General features: G+C 41.3%; 1 protein-coding gene and 1 long non-coding RNA gene across 3 annotated transcripts in view; one reads left to right on the plus strand and one right to left on the minus strand.

Moving 5' to 3' along the window:
• MMEL1 (membrane metalloendopeptidase like 1) overlaps positions 1-16,646 on the minus strand; it is an 892,805-nt gene that overhangs the window by 606,155 nt on the left and 270,004 nt on the right. The window contains exons 1-2 of one of the 2 annotated variants that reach the window (XM_069239921.1): positions 6,369-7,328; positions 4,918-5,081 (exon numbers count right to left, since the gene is read on the minus strand). In XM_069239921.1, coding sequence (XP_069096022.1) covers positions 4,918-5,081; positions 6,369-6,418 — 214 coding nt within the window. In that variant the 5' untranslated portion in view covers positions 6,419-7,328. Of the gene's footprint in view, positions 1-4,917; positions 5,082-6,368; positions 7,329-16,646 lie in introns of those variants that run through there. The other variant, XM_069239922.1, reaches the window with a different exon arrangement.
• The window catches only part of LOC138300494 (uncharacterized), a 184,509-nt gene that overhangs the window by 113,546 nt on the left and 54,317 nt on the right, over positions 1-16,646 (plus strand). The window lies entirely within an intron of this gene.

Raw genomic sequence — 16,646 nt, forward strand, 5'->3', positions numbered from 1 at the left:
CCTCCATACATTCTCTACCCGCTGCAGTAAGGCCAGGAAGTTCCAAGCCCTCAGCTATTCCTTAAATTTGTCCAAGTCTGGGACCACCGCTTCTGTATACAGTGTGGTGAATAATGAAACTATACACCCCTGCATATCCTCGACTTTCATTGAAACATCCCCTGAGATTTAACAATCAACTCTGTGAGTGTGTTCCTAGACCTCTCGACCCTTGCTTTCCTTGCCAAGAAGGCACCTGCTCGCTCCCTGTACTCAAACTGCTTAGTGCAGCCAGGGTGCCACCTTTCCTTGTGGATAATATCCAACTTCATTTTAAAGTTTAGCTGTGCCTCCTACAGCTGCTTCAGGGTCCTATCTCTGTCTATAACTACATTTTGTGCCTGTAAAGCAGCCTCTAGATTGCCCACTTCTTGCTCTAATCTGGCCAATTCCGCCCTTTCTGATTATATTTAAAATGTGCCTGACTCTGCAACACTCCTCAAATGTAGGCTTTAAAAGTTTCCCAAATTATTCCAGGCAGAGCAGAGTCACCATTATCAAGAAAAAAAGTCAACAGCAGCTTTATTCAATGTGGATGCCACACCCTCAGTAAGAGCGCTTTAAAGTCCACCATGAATTCTGCCTATGACTTGGTAAATGGAGCAACATAGTAGCCAGAGAGTGATCCCAGATATGCTCAGGAAGATGTTTAATCTCCTTTACTGCAGCCCCCAAGACTCTATTGATGAAAAAATAGTCCAATCTGGAATAGTGGCCGTACTTTTTACTGTGAAAAGTATAACTTCTTGCTGGGCCGTTAAGATGTCTCCAAACATCTACCAACCATTAATCCTGCAACATGCTTCAAAAGACCTGCCAGGTCCTTAGCGTTTGCATACAGCCTCACCAGGTTGATCTGTCTAACTAATGAAGTGTTGAAATCCCCCCAAAGAACCACTGGGACAGTCAGCTCGAACAAATTCCACTCCAGGTTGGTTATATAGAGAGGGTCCTCTGCGTTTGGCCCGTAAAATCTCTCAGACACAAACTCTAAGCCAGCTCATCTCATGCCCACTAAGGCTCACCTACCTGAGCTATCTGATTTTAAAAATGTAACATCAATCCCAGCTCAGTTCCTTACGAAGATTGCAACCCCCTTACAATGCCCTAGTTGATCAGCGACTACATATCCCGCCAACCACCTGACCTTAGAGAAAAGGGTTTTACCCTTGTTCAAAGTTAAATGTATTTCCTGTAAAATAATAACATGGGCCAAGCTTTTTTCAAGGTACCTCATCACAAATCTCCGCTGACCCAGACACATTAAACCATTAATATTCAAGGTCAAGAAACGTATGTCTTTAGTGCCTTGATAGGTTGGCAGAGGTCTACTTAAGGAAACACTATAGCTTAACAAAAGAGGGGACATTTTTTCTGCATTCCACCGAGTGCCCTTCCCACCCTCCTCCCCTGTGTCCCACCCTGGGGAATCCACCCACTACTCGAGCTGATGAGAATCTGAACTATGGTGACCTATGAATTCAGGTTTCTTACTGGATCACCAAGCTCTGGAATAATTTTCTCAACAGCTATTTTTGGAATTTTGCTAATAGTTTATTAACTTATGATGTAAAGCATAGAAGTTCAACGCCACAGTTTCAGTATTCAGGTTTGCTTAAGATATTGAGAATATCACTAACAACATTGGTATACAATTTGATAAATGTGGAGAAAAAAGGCAGCCTAAATTGTTCATAAGGAAATAAGAGCCATATTTATAGGGCCCTATCACCACAGGAGCATCACTTTTTGTGACGCTCCTGTGATGCTAAGCACGGCACCGTATTTACAAGCCCACCCTGTAAATACGGCCCCTCCCCACGCAGAACTGTGCGTGGAAGGGGTGTGCAATGCATGTTGCTGTGGGTGTGCCACAGCAACACCCATTGCATTTTGACGCTGCCTCAGATTTATGAAATTTTGTAAACCTGAGGAAGTGCCAAAATCTAACGCCACCCCCAGGGGTGGTGTTACCAAGGCGCAACAAGGAGGAATACTTTTATTCCTCCTCATTTTTTGCTTTTTTTTATGCGTGATGCATTTCTGCAGCACTCATAGAAAGAGAAAAATGCCAGAAATTATTGTTTGTGTGCGGGAAGGTGTCCCTACCTGCACATAAACAATCATTTGAAAATTATGCTTTGGCACTTCTCTGTGTGCTGCATTGTGCAGCACACACAGAAGTGCCAAAGTGCCATTAGTGATTGTTTATGTGCAGAAAGGGACACCTTCCTGCACATGAACAATCACACCCCTCAATGCAGACAGCTAAATTTAGCCCCAGCGCAGTGGAAAATGCAGAGGTGCACCATATTCACTTAAATTAAATACAATGCATCCCTGCGTTTCTAAAGTGACGCAGTGCGGTGCTGCCAATTTTGGCGCAGCACAGCTCTGCGCCACTTTTCGTTAAATCTGGCCCTTACTGTTTCAAAAGTCATTCATTCATGTAATATATTTAATTTTGTGTAAACAAAACAACAAATATGGAAAAAGAATGAATGATTTAGAGACATTTGAGATGATCTTCCAGAAGGTTTACATGAGAATGTTTTTATTCATTTGATTTGCTAAACTCTGAAGTGGCTGGGATATTCCTATAGAGGTGTCCAGCCTTTATCTGGAGAAACTGGAATGGCTGTCAATGTTGATCAATAATTTTATTATATTATGGATAAATTAAGTCTTCTTCATAGAAGAGTTTAAAAAAAGATATCAAAATTAAATTTTGGAATCGAAAATAAATGCTTAGTTTAAAAGGATTTTTAGAACTTCTTGCACTCCTACACATCTTGTAGAAAATTACTCTGATGATAAAGTTGCATTTTCAATGAGGAAGGATGCTCTGAAGTTGTTTGCAAAAAAATATATGACTGTAGCACACTGCTTAAAAGCATTGTATGCACATTAAATGTACATTTTTTAAAGATAGTTGTTAGCGCTATGAAGCTATGGTGAAATAGTGCCATTAGCCCAGCACCAACATTTTAAACTACAATATGGTGTAACTATAATAAGAGAAGCAACAGTTCAAACCACTTTTGGATTGTAAGCAAAGTTCTAAAATAGATACAAGGGATAAGATTCTAAAAGAGTGAAAGAGTGCAAACAAATCAGAAATTTCCAATGCTTTAGGCTTGAACTTCCTCGCTAAATAGAAGACTTTCAAACTATTTATCGAATGCTGTGACAATAGACCAAAATGCCCAACCAAAGACCATCAGTCAGATAAATTTTAGGTTATCTTTAGTGTTAGTGACTGTTGCTGATACAGGATTGGGTGGTGAAAACCAAGGGTCTGACCAATGAAACTAATCATAAATCTACACCAATATATGTAAACCTATTTTTTGGAGAAGATTTACTTTTTTCATATCTCAGCAAGTTTCCTGGGAAGATGCTTTTCAAGAACATTCACATGAAAATACTAGGACCTACAGAAGTGCACATGATATATATTTGCACATCAATAAATGCTTAAAAAAGTCTATCCAAACGTTTTTTTTTCAGTACTAGGATTTCTCCTTGGAGAAACCCCTTTCCATACAACCATGGCAATTTTAGGGATGTTGCATCCCCATTCCAACCACGGATACAGATTTACTCCTGTCCATGACACATGTGCATTAATTATGGATAGCCAGAACTATCAATTGCTGCACCAGTCTTGCTCTTTGGTGCCCCCCCCACCCCCCAATCCCCCGACCTCATTATCCTCCTGGCAAAGATCCGGAAGGTAATATCAAGAAAAAAGCAAAAGCGGCTTTACCTGCATGCTTACTTGCTGTAATTTTAATCTAGTAATAGATAGTGAGACTATTGAGAAACTATTGAAGGCACAAGTCCTTGCCATTGTGTGTTGTGGTGCTTCAACTGCGCGATGAATTTTGTTGAATCTGTGTCCATGCAGTCCAGAGAAGTCTCTGATTGTATGCAGCATGGAAATGTGACTTAGAAAAAGTTATTTAAACCCCACAAACTCACAGCTTGATTGATGTTCCTGTGTATTGCAGGGCATCCTGGGTCACCCACTGCTAGCCCCTGGAAGATTTGCTCCCACGCAAAAATACACTGCACTGATGTAATATTGAATCGATGTGTATTGATTTACAAATGTAAATTCAAGTATCATAGATTGCAAAAATATATTTTCTCACATGAATCCTGGCACTGGGAAACTTAATTAGGTCTTACAAATGGCTTATTGATTCAGGTCCTAAGAATATCCATACCTGTCCTAAGAATATCCATACCTTTCATAAAGTGACCAATTGCCATGGGGGCATCCAGAAAATGTTGTCAGTAATAGCTCCCAAAATCCAACTTGACCAAAACAAACAAACAAGACTTCGTGAAGTCTTGTTTGCGATTGCTGGTGATTGAGGATTGACTAAACCAATGTGTTTTTTTTATCTATTTTTCTTTTCATTCGATCGATCCTTTAAGAAGGGCACCTAGTCATTAGTAAAACTATAGATCCCCAAATGCAACACGAAATCGTCAAACGCAGGGGCATTATGGACTCCTCTTTGCTGAAGGCTGTTGGTTATGAGAGAGTGAGCAAAGGAAACTTTTTTAAATAATTTCACTAGATGGCCGCCTTATTTGGATCGTTTTAGTACACATCACCCGCTGATGAAAGGATTACCAAATCTTGTAGTACACATTCATCCAGTAAGTTTGTACTGCAGAAACAAGAGAGGGTGCACTTCTGTTCAGCTGCACAGTCTACAGAGGGAAGATAGCATCGCCCTCTGCTCATTTCCAGTATCTGGCAGTGAGAGCTGTGCACACGCTGCCTCTGGGCTGCAACAAACACCGTTTGTTTTCGACAGGTGTTGGGATTTCTCGGGCACTGGACAGAAAAATGCGACTTACCCCTGCTGCTTGTATACAAAATCACCAAGGCCACCACTGCACAAGTCATCAGGAGAAGCAGCACCGACAGTCCGATCTCGGCCAAACTCCAGGATTTCCTGCCAGCCTTAGTCGATTTCTCCACAATATCCATCTGGCTTTCCGATTTCCCCATTATTGTTACTCTAGAAGGAATTAAAAATATGATTCAACAGGTGTAGAAGGGGTTAAAATGAAAGAGTGGAGCAGCTAAAGTGAAATGGCAACGAAGGTGGAGAGGGAAGGCATAGAAAGTGAGAAGGGGAATGGCGGGGGAAGGGCGAGAGAAAGGGAAGGAGAAAAGGAGCAGAGAGAAGGAGCAACGAGAGAAGAGTATGACAGATATAAAGGAAGGGATGAAAACAAACAAAGAAGGATAAAGGGGAAGTAGAGAAGCAACGGAGAGAGGGTTATCAATGAATGAAGGTTATAATGAAAGGAGAGGAGAACAAGCGTCTGGAAGGAATGGAATGAAAGTGAGTGATAAAGAAAAGTGCGACGAGAAGAAAAGAGAGTAGGAAGAAGAACAGGGAAGTAAGTAAAGAAAGAAAGGAAAATAAATAGAAACAATGAAAAACGTGTAAGAAGTAGATGAAGGAATGGTGCAGGAATGGAAGAAGGGGGATAAAAAAGGAGGGAATCAAAAGATGAGGGAAGAAGCTCAGGGGAGAAAGAATGTAACAACTGAATGAACGGAAATGAAGAAAACAGAAGAAAGAAGGGAGAAGAAGAAATAAGTGGTTAACTAGAGAAAAAGAGGGACACGGGGAAAAGTGGAGAAGAGAAGGCAGGAGAAAGGGATGGGAAAAGAGAAAGAAGATGTAAGGAAGGAGAAAAAAGTCATAAAGAAGGAAAAAGGAAGGGAAGGAAGGGGAAGGAGAAAATGGGTACGATTAAAGGAAGGAAAGAAAAGAGCGAGAGAAAGAAAGCTAGGCTTAAAAGGAGGGCCAGAAAGAAAAAAACGGGGTAACATTTAAAAGAGGGCAGAATGGTAAGAGTTAAACAAAGGAAGTAAAGGTCTGGGCTCAGTGCGAAAGAAGGGATAAAGGAATGAAAGAGAGACAGAGTTTCAAAGAGGAGAGCAAGGTGGAAAGGAAAAGGGAAAAAAAGAAGAGACAGAAGGTAAGGGAAAGAGTGAAGGAAACCGGTAAGGGAATAAAGAAGAAAGGGAGAAGAAAGTGAATAAAGAAAGACGAGAAGGAAGGGAGAAATATTTTAGAGAAGAATACTGATAAAGCAAACAAGATAAGGAGCCATCAACATGTGTATTACTGATGAAATACAAGGAAACAAGACCAAATAGAACGAATAAGCAAAAGAGATGAGTGTTGTTAAATCCATTAAAGATGTAGACAATTATTTTTGATCAAAGAAATGGAGGAAAGCACAAAACAGAAAAAAAAGCTTAAAACAATTTGGAAAATCATATTTACATATATTTTTCCATTTGGTTGTCAACAGACTTGCCAATGTCATTTTCCATCTCCAGTGATTAGGGCGAGCGCCTGTGCGCAGGGTCTTTCCTCTGATCTTCAGACGCAGGAGCCCCAGGTAGAAAATGCCCCCTAAATAAAGCGAGACCCTTATCTTGGCGTTTCACGAGTCAATCTTCAACAGGTTGTATGTCGATAACTCCCTCACCCCTCAACCAGCTGGACGCAGTGGGAAGTGTTCAGGGGAACCCCCCACGCTGCCTCGTGGATGCAGGATCCTGTCGCTGCAAGGAAACTCCCCTTCCTTCAGATATGCTGAACCCTCTCCCTATTTAGTGGTCTCCAGGTGCTGAAGAAAGCCGGTTCCGTTAGTGGCGCGGGTTAGAGGGGGTGTTAAAGGGTCTGGTCCGGCAGACTCTGCTCCCTGTAGCTTTAGATGTGCAGCCTCTGGTGAGATACCGGAGAAGCCCCCTTCAGCATCCTTGCCTCAGTCCCATCTCGGAAACTTCTCTGCTAGGGTGAGGCGCTCTGCCCCTCGCACTGCGAAGTGGTGTCCGAAGGGAGGGGTAACGGGCAGGGGAAGACGAGGCAGAGAATATATATAGAGAAAGACGCAGCAGAAACAGATCGCAAGCCCCTTGCAGCCCTGCTAAAGTTTTGCCTGGTTTGCCGGGGATGCTCTCATTCTGAACTGCGATCGCATTTCTGCGTGAGCAAGAGCTTGGAAAATGGAAGCAGTCAGCCTCTTGTGGCATCCTCTGACCCACTGCTCGTGTTCGAGAATTTTAGAGAGCGGCTCTGCGCTGGTCGTGAGAGCGTAGCAGGGAGCAGACGACTTCAAAGGAGAAAATGCCACATTGTCTCTCCTGCCCTCTATCAACTGCTGTTTTTCTGGTCGTTTGGCGTTCCTTGGAAATGCTTTATTTTTCTGCTTATTTGCTTTGTAATGCACACGATGATGCTTACTGCTATCTCGCTGGTGATTTTATACTACCTTGCTTTGCATAATATTAACTATATGGCCGCTCTTCTATTCTTGATGCATCCCGCCCTTGACAATTGCAATGAACAACATTGTACTGTCAGATGGATTTACATATTTGCTTTATTTTTTTAAACACATTTATCTAACCAGAAACAGCTCACAAGAGGTTAAAACCATAGAGTAATAGCTGATGAACTGTCTTCAGGGCATGCCTCTTTTTTTTCCATAAATAAAGCCACCTTAACTAAGAGCGTAAAAAAATCTTGTAATTTGCTGATTTGGGGTTAAATTAAATTCAAGAAAAATACGTGAAATTATCTGAAAGGATACCAAATGCAAAACTGAAATTTTGCCTTTTATTTTAATTCAAAATACTTCCTTGTGACCATTATTGAAGTGAGGATGCATTTGTGCCAAAAACATGTAGAGAAGAAGACACAGGAGGCCGAACAATATATGGTTGTTTGCTTGACTCCCGTGCTTCTGAGTAATTTAGGCAAGTTAGGGGCATATATATACTCTGTTTGTGTCGCATTTGCGTCATTTTTTTTAACCTAAATGTGGCAAAACCTAACTCCATATTTATATTTTGACGCTAGATACGTCTAGCGTAAAAATATTGGAGTTTGCCCCATTTTCTGGATGCGTGAACCTACCTCGAGTCAATGAGATGCAAGGTGGGCATTCCCATCCAAAAAATGTCTCTCTCCCCATAGCGGCATATTTATCCCCCCATACCAAAATGATGCACGGGTGGGATAAGGTCCCAAATAATGGCGCTAGGCTTGCTTAGCGCCATCATTTAACACCTGGGTCAGACCAGGAGTTAGGGGACCTGTGAACCCATTTCCTTGGTCAAACACCATGGAATGGGCCCACAGGTTCCCACCCCAAGCCCCAGGAACAACCCCACCCACTCCAGAGGGACACCTGAGGATGGGGGACCCCATTCCAGGTAAATAGGGGAAGTATAGGTAAATATTTTGTTTTTTTTAAAGTGCCCTCGGGGGCCCTAAAAATCCTCCCCCTGCATGGTACTGGGTACAATGGCCATGCCCAGTGGACACTGGTCTCCTGTGCTGACCATTGTAATGGTGGGCATGACTCCTGTCTTTTCTAAGACAGGAATCATGTTTTGGGATGGTTGTATGCCTGGAAATGACACAAAGCTGGTTAGCAGCATTTGTTTTGCACCTAACCAGCTTAACGTCATTTTTTGACACACAACCTCCTAACCCCATACTGCCAACCCCACCCGGCTAGCTTAGCACCGGCTTGTGCTATTCAATTATTATGACACCCGGCTGGCACTCAGGAATGGCGCAAGCTGGCAGTAAACCTTTTGCTGCAAAACTGCGTTAGCGTAGTTTTGCAGCAAAAAGTTTTAATATGCCCCTTAATGTAACGATCCGAACATCAAATTAACAAAATTACACAATAATATGCTAGAAGAATGGAAATTTCATCATTTTAATATGGAATACAAGCTTCAGTGGCAATGATTTCTCAAGTTAGGCTTTACTTGAAAATACATGTTATGATTTATCTTTTACTTTTGCAGCCATAGACAGAAATGCCCCCAAAGTTGTTACTCGCAAAGTCAGCTAATGTCTGGCATGTCAAAATTCATGGATTTTTGTGTAGTGGAAAAGCGTTAATGCGAGGGAAACTTGATGTGTTTCCCATTTTAGCTCCTATAAGAAAGTTTGCTCACACCTACTGCCAAAACCGCTGAAAAGATTTACACGAACCAGGCATGAAAATCAAACGTGTGCTTTTTTGGTTTGGTGAAATTCTTGTAACTCTTTTTCAGAAATTAGCATGCGAAAAAAGGTAATGGGTGGGGTTGGAAGGGTTAACATGTGTATTTTGTCAAGTGAAAAGTAATTTCTTGATTTGCTAATAACTTTTACACTGAGTAACATGCATTAATGTTGGCAGACAGTATTTTGAGATTAATCTTAGTATTTTCAAATTCGTGCAAGTCCATCAAGGGAGGCTCTTTTACAAAAGTGAGAGGGGGCAAACAAGTATTTATTTGCTAATATTGGCACCAATCAATTAAAGGTATGTCAAGCTTTGTGCCAATCAATCAAGTGGAGACAAGGTTATGGGCGAAGGGGCAATATAAATTACATTTGTCTTTAACTTTGACTTGAAAGGCTTAACAACTGTACTTTGTCAGTTGAAAAGTAATTTCTTGATTTGCTAATATCTTTTACACTGTTTGACCAACATGCATGAATTATGGGCAGACACTTGGTATGTTGAGATTATTCTTGGTATTTTCAAATCTGTGCAAGTCCATCAAACAAGGCCTTCTACAAAAGGGAGGAGGAAAAAAGTGTTCATTTGCTAATCCATGCAGATTGTTTAAAGGATGGCATTTAAAAAAGGGGGGCAACAAGTCTTTGTTTGCTAATTAGTTTTGCAGTCTGTGAAAATCTGCACCAAATATGGCAGAAAATTGGAAAGATTAGTTTTTGTTTGGTGTGAAAGACTTCTGCCAATCAATCAAATGGGGACAAAGTTATGTTGGGGGTGCAATACTAATACATATGCTTGTAACGTTGACTCTGTTTAATGAATCTGCCTCAAATGTGGCAGGCAGTTAGCCACCCAGTGCAGGCATTTGAGGTTTTGTGCAGAGCTGATACAAGGACATAGTTAAATAAAAAACGTAGTTATTTACTCATAACTTTGGCACTGTCTGATGGGTCGACATTAAATTTGGCAGAGCCTTGGCATGCTAGGCAGACTCTTGGTTTTCACAATTTTACTCCAGTTAATCAAGGGGCAGTGGCAGATCTAAAGGTGGAGTCAAAGAATTGATGACTTACTAATTTATTTGGTATGGTGATGGATCCCCATTAAATTTAGCAGGTTTAGACTTTTATTGGTAATGTGAAGTTTTCAGCAGAGCCATATGGGGAAGAAAAGATAAATTGGGGCAATACAAATTGTATTCACTAATAAATTTGGCTTATTTAATGAATCTACGAGAAATCTGCCAACGAGTTAGAAAATTAAGTGCAAAGTAATGTAGGCCATTTCCACCGTGCATGGCTGAATGGAGTTTGGTGCTGACCTGGCTGATAGTGCAGGTAGGTGAATATGGTGTATCATAAGAAACCCAAGCGATTCATTCAAAACAAAGTTAAAGGTTAGTTATGATTCAGTGATCATAAAAATAAAAAAGCCCCAGAAATTTGCTAGTTGTGGCATGCAACCACAATGCACACCGCAACTCTGCAGCAGGGGGTAGCAATAGCTATGTAACCATGTGTCAGGAGCATAGTTGGATATATTATTTACTACTTGAAACTAGGCAAGCAGGGAAGAGATGCTACAAATCTGCTCGCAAATACTCTTTTTAGCGGTAAGGCCCGCAGTTCCTGCAGATCTTTGGTGCTTTCTGGACTGATGATCTGCACCCCCGGAGAATGCACCACATGACAATGCCCGACCAATGAACTGCATTTCCCAGCACACCATGGACTCCCACGTAGTTCAAAGATGAGGCAGCCATCCTGGATAGCTGGATATACCTTTCCTGATGGACCATGGTGTCCTGGCAAAAGTGATTCAATTTTGCTGAATCCTGGATCTTGCCATGCGTAATTAAGATTAACAACCAAGTGCTTCACTTGGATCAAGTGCTTCAACAAGATCTAATATGTGGGGGCAAAGGTAAAGGGATAGGCAAAAGATGAATATTTTTGCAGAGAAGGTTGGCCAGGCCCTCTGGCACACTTGTTGGGCCAAAGGCAGTACATAGTGGGTGCTGGCCAGCCTTTTGTGAAACACCTATTGGGAGGAAGGCCTAAGACAGCAGGAGTTTTCAGTTCAAACCTTGCACCCAACTTAACGCAGGCTGCTGTCCTCCAGTATGCATGGTCTTCAGCTGTGCATAACACGTGTTTTCCATAGGGCCCAACATGTACTAAAAACTTGGTGAATCAGTGTGGTATTTGACAGGCAGCTAGCAAGTGAAGCCCAGTGGAGGAACCTTAGGGTTCTTGTAGATCAAGCCATGGTGTATTTCTGTAGTGGAAAAACCAGGATTCCTAAAGCAGTTGAGATGGGAAATGTTGCCTTTTTGCCTACCCTATCACATGTTCCCCTCATAACGGATTTTTATAAAACTCAAAATGTCAAGAGTTAGTTAAATATGTCAAGTGTTGTGGAGATTAGTAAAAATGTGCCAAAGTTATAAGAAAATAAATTATAGTATGACTCCCATTTAATTGTTTGCACCCTTCCAAGATATGCATTAAATCTAAGATTCCTGCCCTGGGTTTTATGTGCTAAAAGTCTGACAAATTTCATACGTTTTCAGTAAACAGCACCAAAGTTATCAGAATATGAGATCATTTTGCACCTCCTTTCAACTTTACCCACCCCCTTACGGATCTTCACAAAGCTTGCTTTGCCCAAAGAGGACTAAACGTGCTAAACGTGTGTCAAATTACATTTCAATCTGCATAACGAGGCCACAGTTAATAGTAAATTAACCCTTCTCAACACTCCTTTTTAAATGCGCTCCCAATAAATCTACACAAATTTAAAAATACAAACAGTAACCTAAGCATTCAAACATCTGCAAAGTCAATATACACATGTTCAACTCTCAAGATACCGCTGAAAGTTAACTTTTTTATGCTCACACCCAATCACTTTTCAATTTCTGGAGCCCTGCTGAACAGATGTACAGCAAACAAGACAATGTTTCTTCCTTCAGTAAAGTTCTACTGAAATGCTAACTTTGGTGTGATTTTTTTCAGTCATCCTTTTTACTAAGGATCAATGAAACCTATTGGTTAAAATGCAAACTGTGACTTTTGAGATTTTAAAATATATGTATAATAATAATGCCTGCCCTATTTGTCAACAATGTAGAGGTATTTTGAATATGTCATAGACAAAAAGACAGTCGCACAGTGAAGAGGTAGTTGTTTTGAATAACCGAAATGCACAACAGGAGTTTCAGCCATCAAAAACTTGGATTTTCTGTAAGACCCCTGTAAAATCTTTCTACCCCAAGACCAACACAGAGCATCCAAAGGAATAAAGGATCACATAGGGGGATCAAATTTAAATAAGTGGTTGTTGGGGGTACATACATCATGGTTAGAGGTGCATACATGGTGATTAAAGTGTGTAAACAATACGACACGAGTCCTGCACAAGTAATCCATCCATAATTGACTTCTTACTGGGAACCAAGAACCCCTTTGTAGCACTTGACTCTCTTAGGATATTGAAGAAGAACAGTCCAAGTCCTACTCTGGGGAACTAATGTGAGCTAGTAAATTCACTGGAACAAAATCAGCAAAACTCAATAAATGATTGCCCAGTCAGTGCCTTTTCTTTAAAATAGGAAAATTACATTTATCTCACACACACACACACACACACACACACACCAAAATACTATGTAGTGAAATACAAATAGATACAGCAAGTAGATGACAGTACCTTTAGTGACACTCAAATCATATTTTACCCTTGTGGGTCCTAAACCCTATATTCACAATCACCTATACCAGGTCCAACATCACAATATAAGGGCATGTCATAATTTATAAAGCAGGCCTATTGGCTTTGTCAAGGGATCACCACATTAATCTATAAGGCAGTCCTTTTGACTTTGTCAAGTAGTTATTACAGCAGTACCTAAAATAAGGCTATTGCCTTTGTCAAAGTGCCATCACACTAAATAAAACAACAATTCCATGTTAGAATATCTTTAAAGCCAATAAACCAAATGTCAGAACCATATTCGAATACAATCTTCATAAATAAAAGAATTGTACTGTCAGAAAATAAAGTGACAATGTTATATATAACCACTACATGGGCATCGGAGTAATTCCTTTATGTTTACAGGGCACGTAATGCAGCCATCGAACCCACTAAAAGAGTGCTTGCAAATCCCAAGCTGAAAATCAAAAGCTCAAACTCTAGGAGTACTTAAAAATTTAGTAACCTTGTCTGTGGGGGGCTCAATTTTCCTGCTGTGCTCCGTGCAGCCACCCGCTCCCACAACACTTAACTCATTGGTGATACCCTTGCCCCTTCTTTAGGCACCACAGGGACCACAAAATATGTAAATACCCTTGAAAGGCGTTATGGTGCACTCCAGGCCCTAAGCAGTGAATATATAATCAGAGGGTTTGCCCAGTTTGTTCTGTACTGTTTAATGCAGCTGTGCCTTTTGTTATTCTTTTATGTCCCGGGTGTCTGAGTCCACCTAGCAACCAGATGCAAGTACTAGGGGTGAGCGTTACCTGCTTAAATTGCTGTAGCGTAATTGTGTGAAATTACAGCAAAATTGTGTGAAATTATACAAAATTATGCAAGGAGCATAACTTGCCATTTACCTCTATTTCTTAGCGCAAAATGAAGCAGAGAATGCATTTTACGATAAGAAAATAGTGCTAAATATAACAGAACAGGAACAAAAGCAGACACTTGCCTTCCGTGTCTTCGATCTTGGGCAGGCATTTTTCCCCAAATTACTGAAAAAGTTCACAAACGGGTGTATTTGCATAATTTTCAGTAATATTCGTGTCACAAGAGTAATGAGAAATTACAGAATTTACTCAGACTACTCCAGCCCTGGCTGCTCCAGCTAGCTCCAGGCCTGAGAAACATTGTTCACTGCTAACCAGACAACAAGCAGTGCTGGGCCCCCCACTTTGAGGAGCACGGGGAGTAGAAAGACAATACAAGGGATTATGTGGGGAAGGCAGTGCTCTGCCCCAAAGGATAGGGTCCCCAGGACCTTAAACCAATGCACAACAAACTGCCATATCTTTGTCTTGGGAAATTAGGTCACTGGGACATCAGGCCCAAGGGGATGGGGTGCCTGGGGGCCAATGGACCCTCGGCAGAGGGGGGCCCACATGCATGCTCCTTAACCATTTATCCATCAATAAGTAGGTTTGTGTCGACCGCCAGGGTCTTGGGCCTCCCAGGGGAATTCTTGAAAATAGTGGTGAACACCCATGTGCTCCGTTTCTTGTGCTTTTACAGGTATCAAGGGGCAAATCTTTCGTTTTGCATAACTTTTGCCTGATGGGCCGATTTGCACCACTTGCCCCTGAGAAACCCATCTAGTCATGGGGTCTAGGTGCACTGCAGTGTCCCTACCTTAAAAATTGGCGGTAAACACTCTCAGTGATTTCAAGTAAAGAAATGTAAACCTTATGTTAGAGATGGGGTTCGAAACTGTCTCTCCTGCTGTAGCCTGCTGCACTCAAAGTAGCTTGAAAGGCTTGACAGTGCAAATGATACTTCAGAAAATGCCTTTGCAGACAGCTGGGTCATATTACTAAGACATGAACTTGAGGTTTCAGATTCCTTCATTCATCTGAGTGGGCCCACAACCAGGCTGTGCATCGTATTGTACACTGACTGTAAAAGTGTATTGAGAAGATGGTGCTAGAAGATGGCAAATCCCTCTTGTTAGATCCAACCCAAACTCCAGAAAGTTGTACAAATAAATATCCTGCGGTGGCAACAAGGCAGCAGCCTTTGCAATCACCTTTGAGCATTGTGTGGTGATGTTCGTTCCTTCAGGTCCCTTTGAGACATAGCAGGTCATGGTACAACTCTCATACAGAACATGGGTGTATAAGCCAGACTCCAATTGTTATTAAGAACTTCCCATCTTAGCACTGAACAACGACTAGTACTGTACTCAGATCCATATTCCCTCTGGTATTGTCCATCAATTTCAGGGAAATGCTTATGGTCTGGTTCTCACTTTGGCAGACACTGGGATGAAAGCTGAATGGGCGTGATTTGAATGTCTGAAAATGTTATTTAATTCTGATTGTCATATTAATGATAGTGCCATGCAACAGTGGCATGACCATACAATTATTGTGTGAAAGACAATGTGAAACTGCAGAGTTTGGAAATGCATGGAGCTGGACAAAGAATGGAGCCTGTGTGCATGTTGCCTGGAGTTGAAAGTTCTGCTCATAGCTCAGATGTTGTCTCCTGTCTTCTGTGGGAGTCGGTCCATGGGAGATTGGAGACCACAGAATTGGTGTAAAGTATGGGAAAGCTTTATTCCTTTCGTTTTATTGCTCCATTATGAGGATACATAATTGAGAGTTACTTTTACCTAGCTGTATGGTGTGTTTGAGCTTCAACCAGACATAAAGACCCACTGTCATTATTTTCTGTTACAACACATAACCCTAAGGTAGTTAGAGCATACTCATATATAACACATCTGTTCAGAGTGATCTATTGATCGATGTAATGTAACCCCATTGTGGACAGAATGTGAATGAAACACCTGTACACCTGTATATATTGTAGATGCTAGACCCGCATGGCTATATGTGGCGTTGAGCATATCATTTAGATCAGACTTGAAACCAAGTGCTGCACTGCAAGGGCCTTCATTCTGTAGTTGCAGCAGATGGCTGGTTTCTGAACTGGGTAAACAGTCTAGGCCGACGTGGAGTCTTGATGGAGAAATGAGGCATGTCAGGTATGAAGTAAAGCTGGTGGTCCAAACGGCCGCAGCATGTTGTTGAGTGAAGGATGCGAGCATCCCTGCAATATTGTTTTGGATGCTATGACGTGCCACAGAAGCTAATGATATTGTAGGCTGCTTGAATAATCTGTGTGAATTCTCCCATTCACTCCCTTAGGTGGCAATGCTGACATGGCCTTGTAGGGATGCAAACATTCTGTAAAGATCTGAATGGACGGAGCCCAAAACGTCGTTAAATAAGCTTTATTTGTGTTGGAAACCACCCTGACAAAGAGCTGCTGCGAAGAAACACTTCAGTCGAAGCATTGTTTCCTTCATTGTCCGTCTTCTCACAAATGTTCTGACGCAAACATTTTTCCAAACACACCGGTCATCGACACGAGCGCGCGGCAAACACTGCCATCCCGCTCCGTGTCGCGAGCCAGTAAACAAAGAATATTACATGTGTTTTCCTTTTCTACACAAAACATTTGGAAGGAAAAAAACACTACAATATCACTCAGATTATAAGTGCAAACTAAAATTCTAACCCAGCAGTAAATACTAGAGGAATACAACTACTATAAAACTTTGAAGAGATAGCAAAAAACATATGCTCATTCATATATATATTTGCACACATCTATTGTAAGACTTTAGAGAGCTAAATACTAGAGGAATACAACTACTATAAAACTTTGAAGAGATAGCAAAAAACATATGCACATTCATATATATATTTGCACACATCTTTTGTAAGACCTTAGAGAGGTAAAAGGAAATACTAATATCTAAA

The sequence above is a fragment of the Pleurodeles waltl genome, chromosome 6 (assembly GCF_031143425.1).
Source record: "Pleurodeles waltl isolate 20211129_DDA chromosome 6, aPleWal1.hap1.20221129, whole genome shotgun sequence".
NCBI lineage: Eukaryota > Metazoa > Chordata > Amphibia > Caudata > Salamandridae > Pleurodeles > Pleurodeles waltl.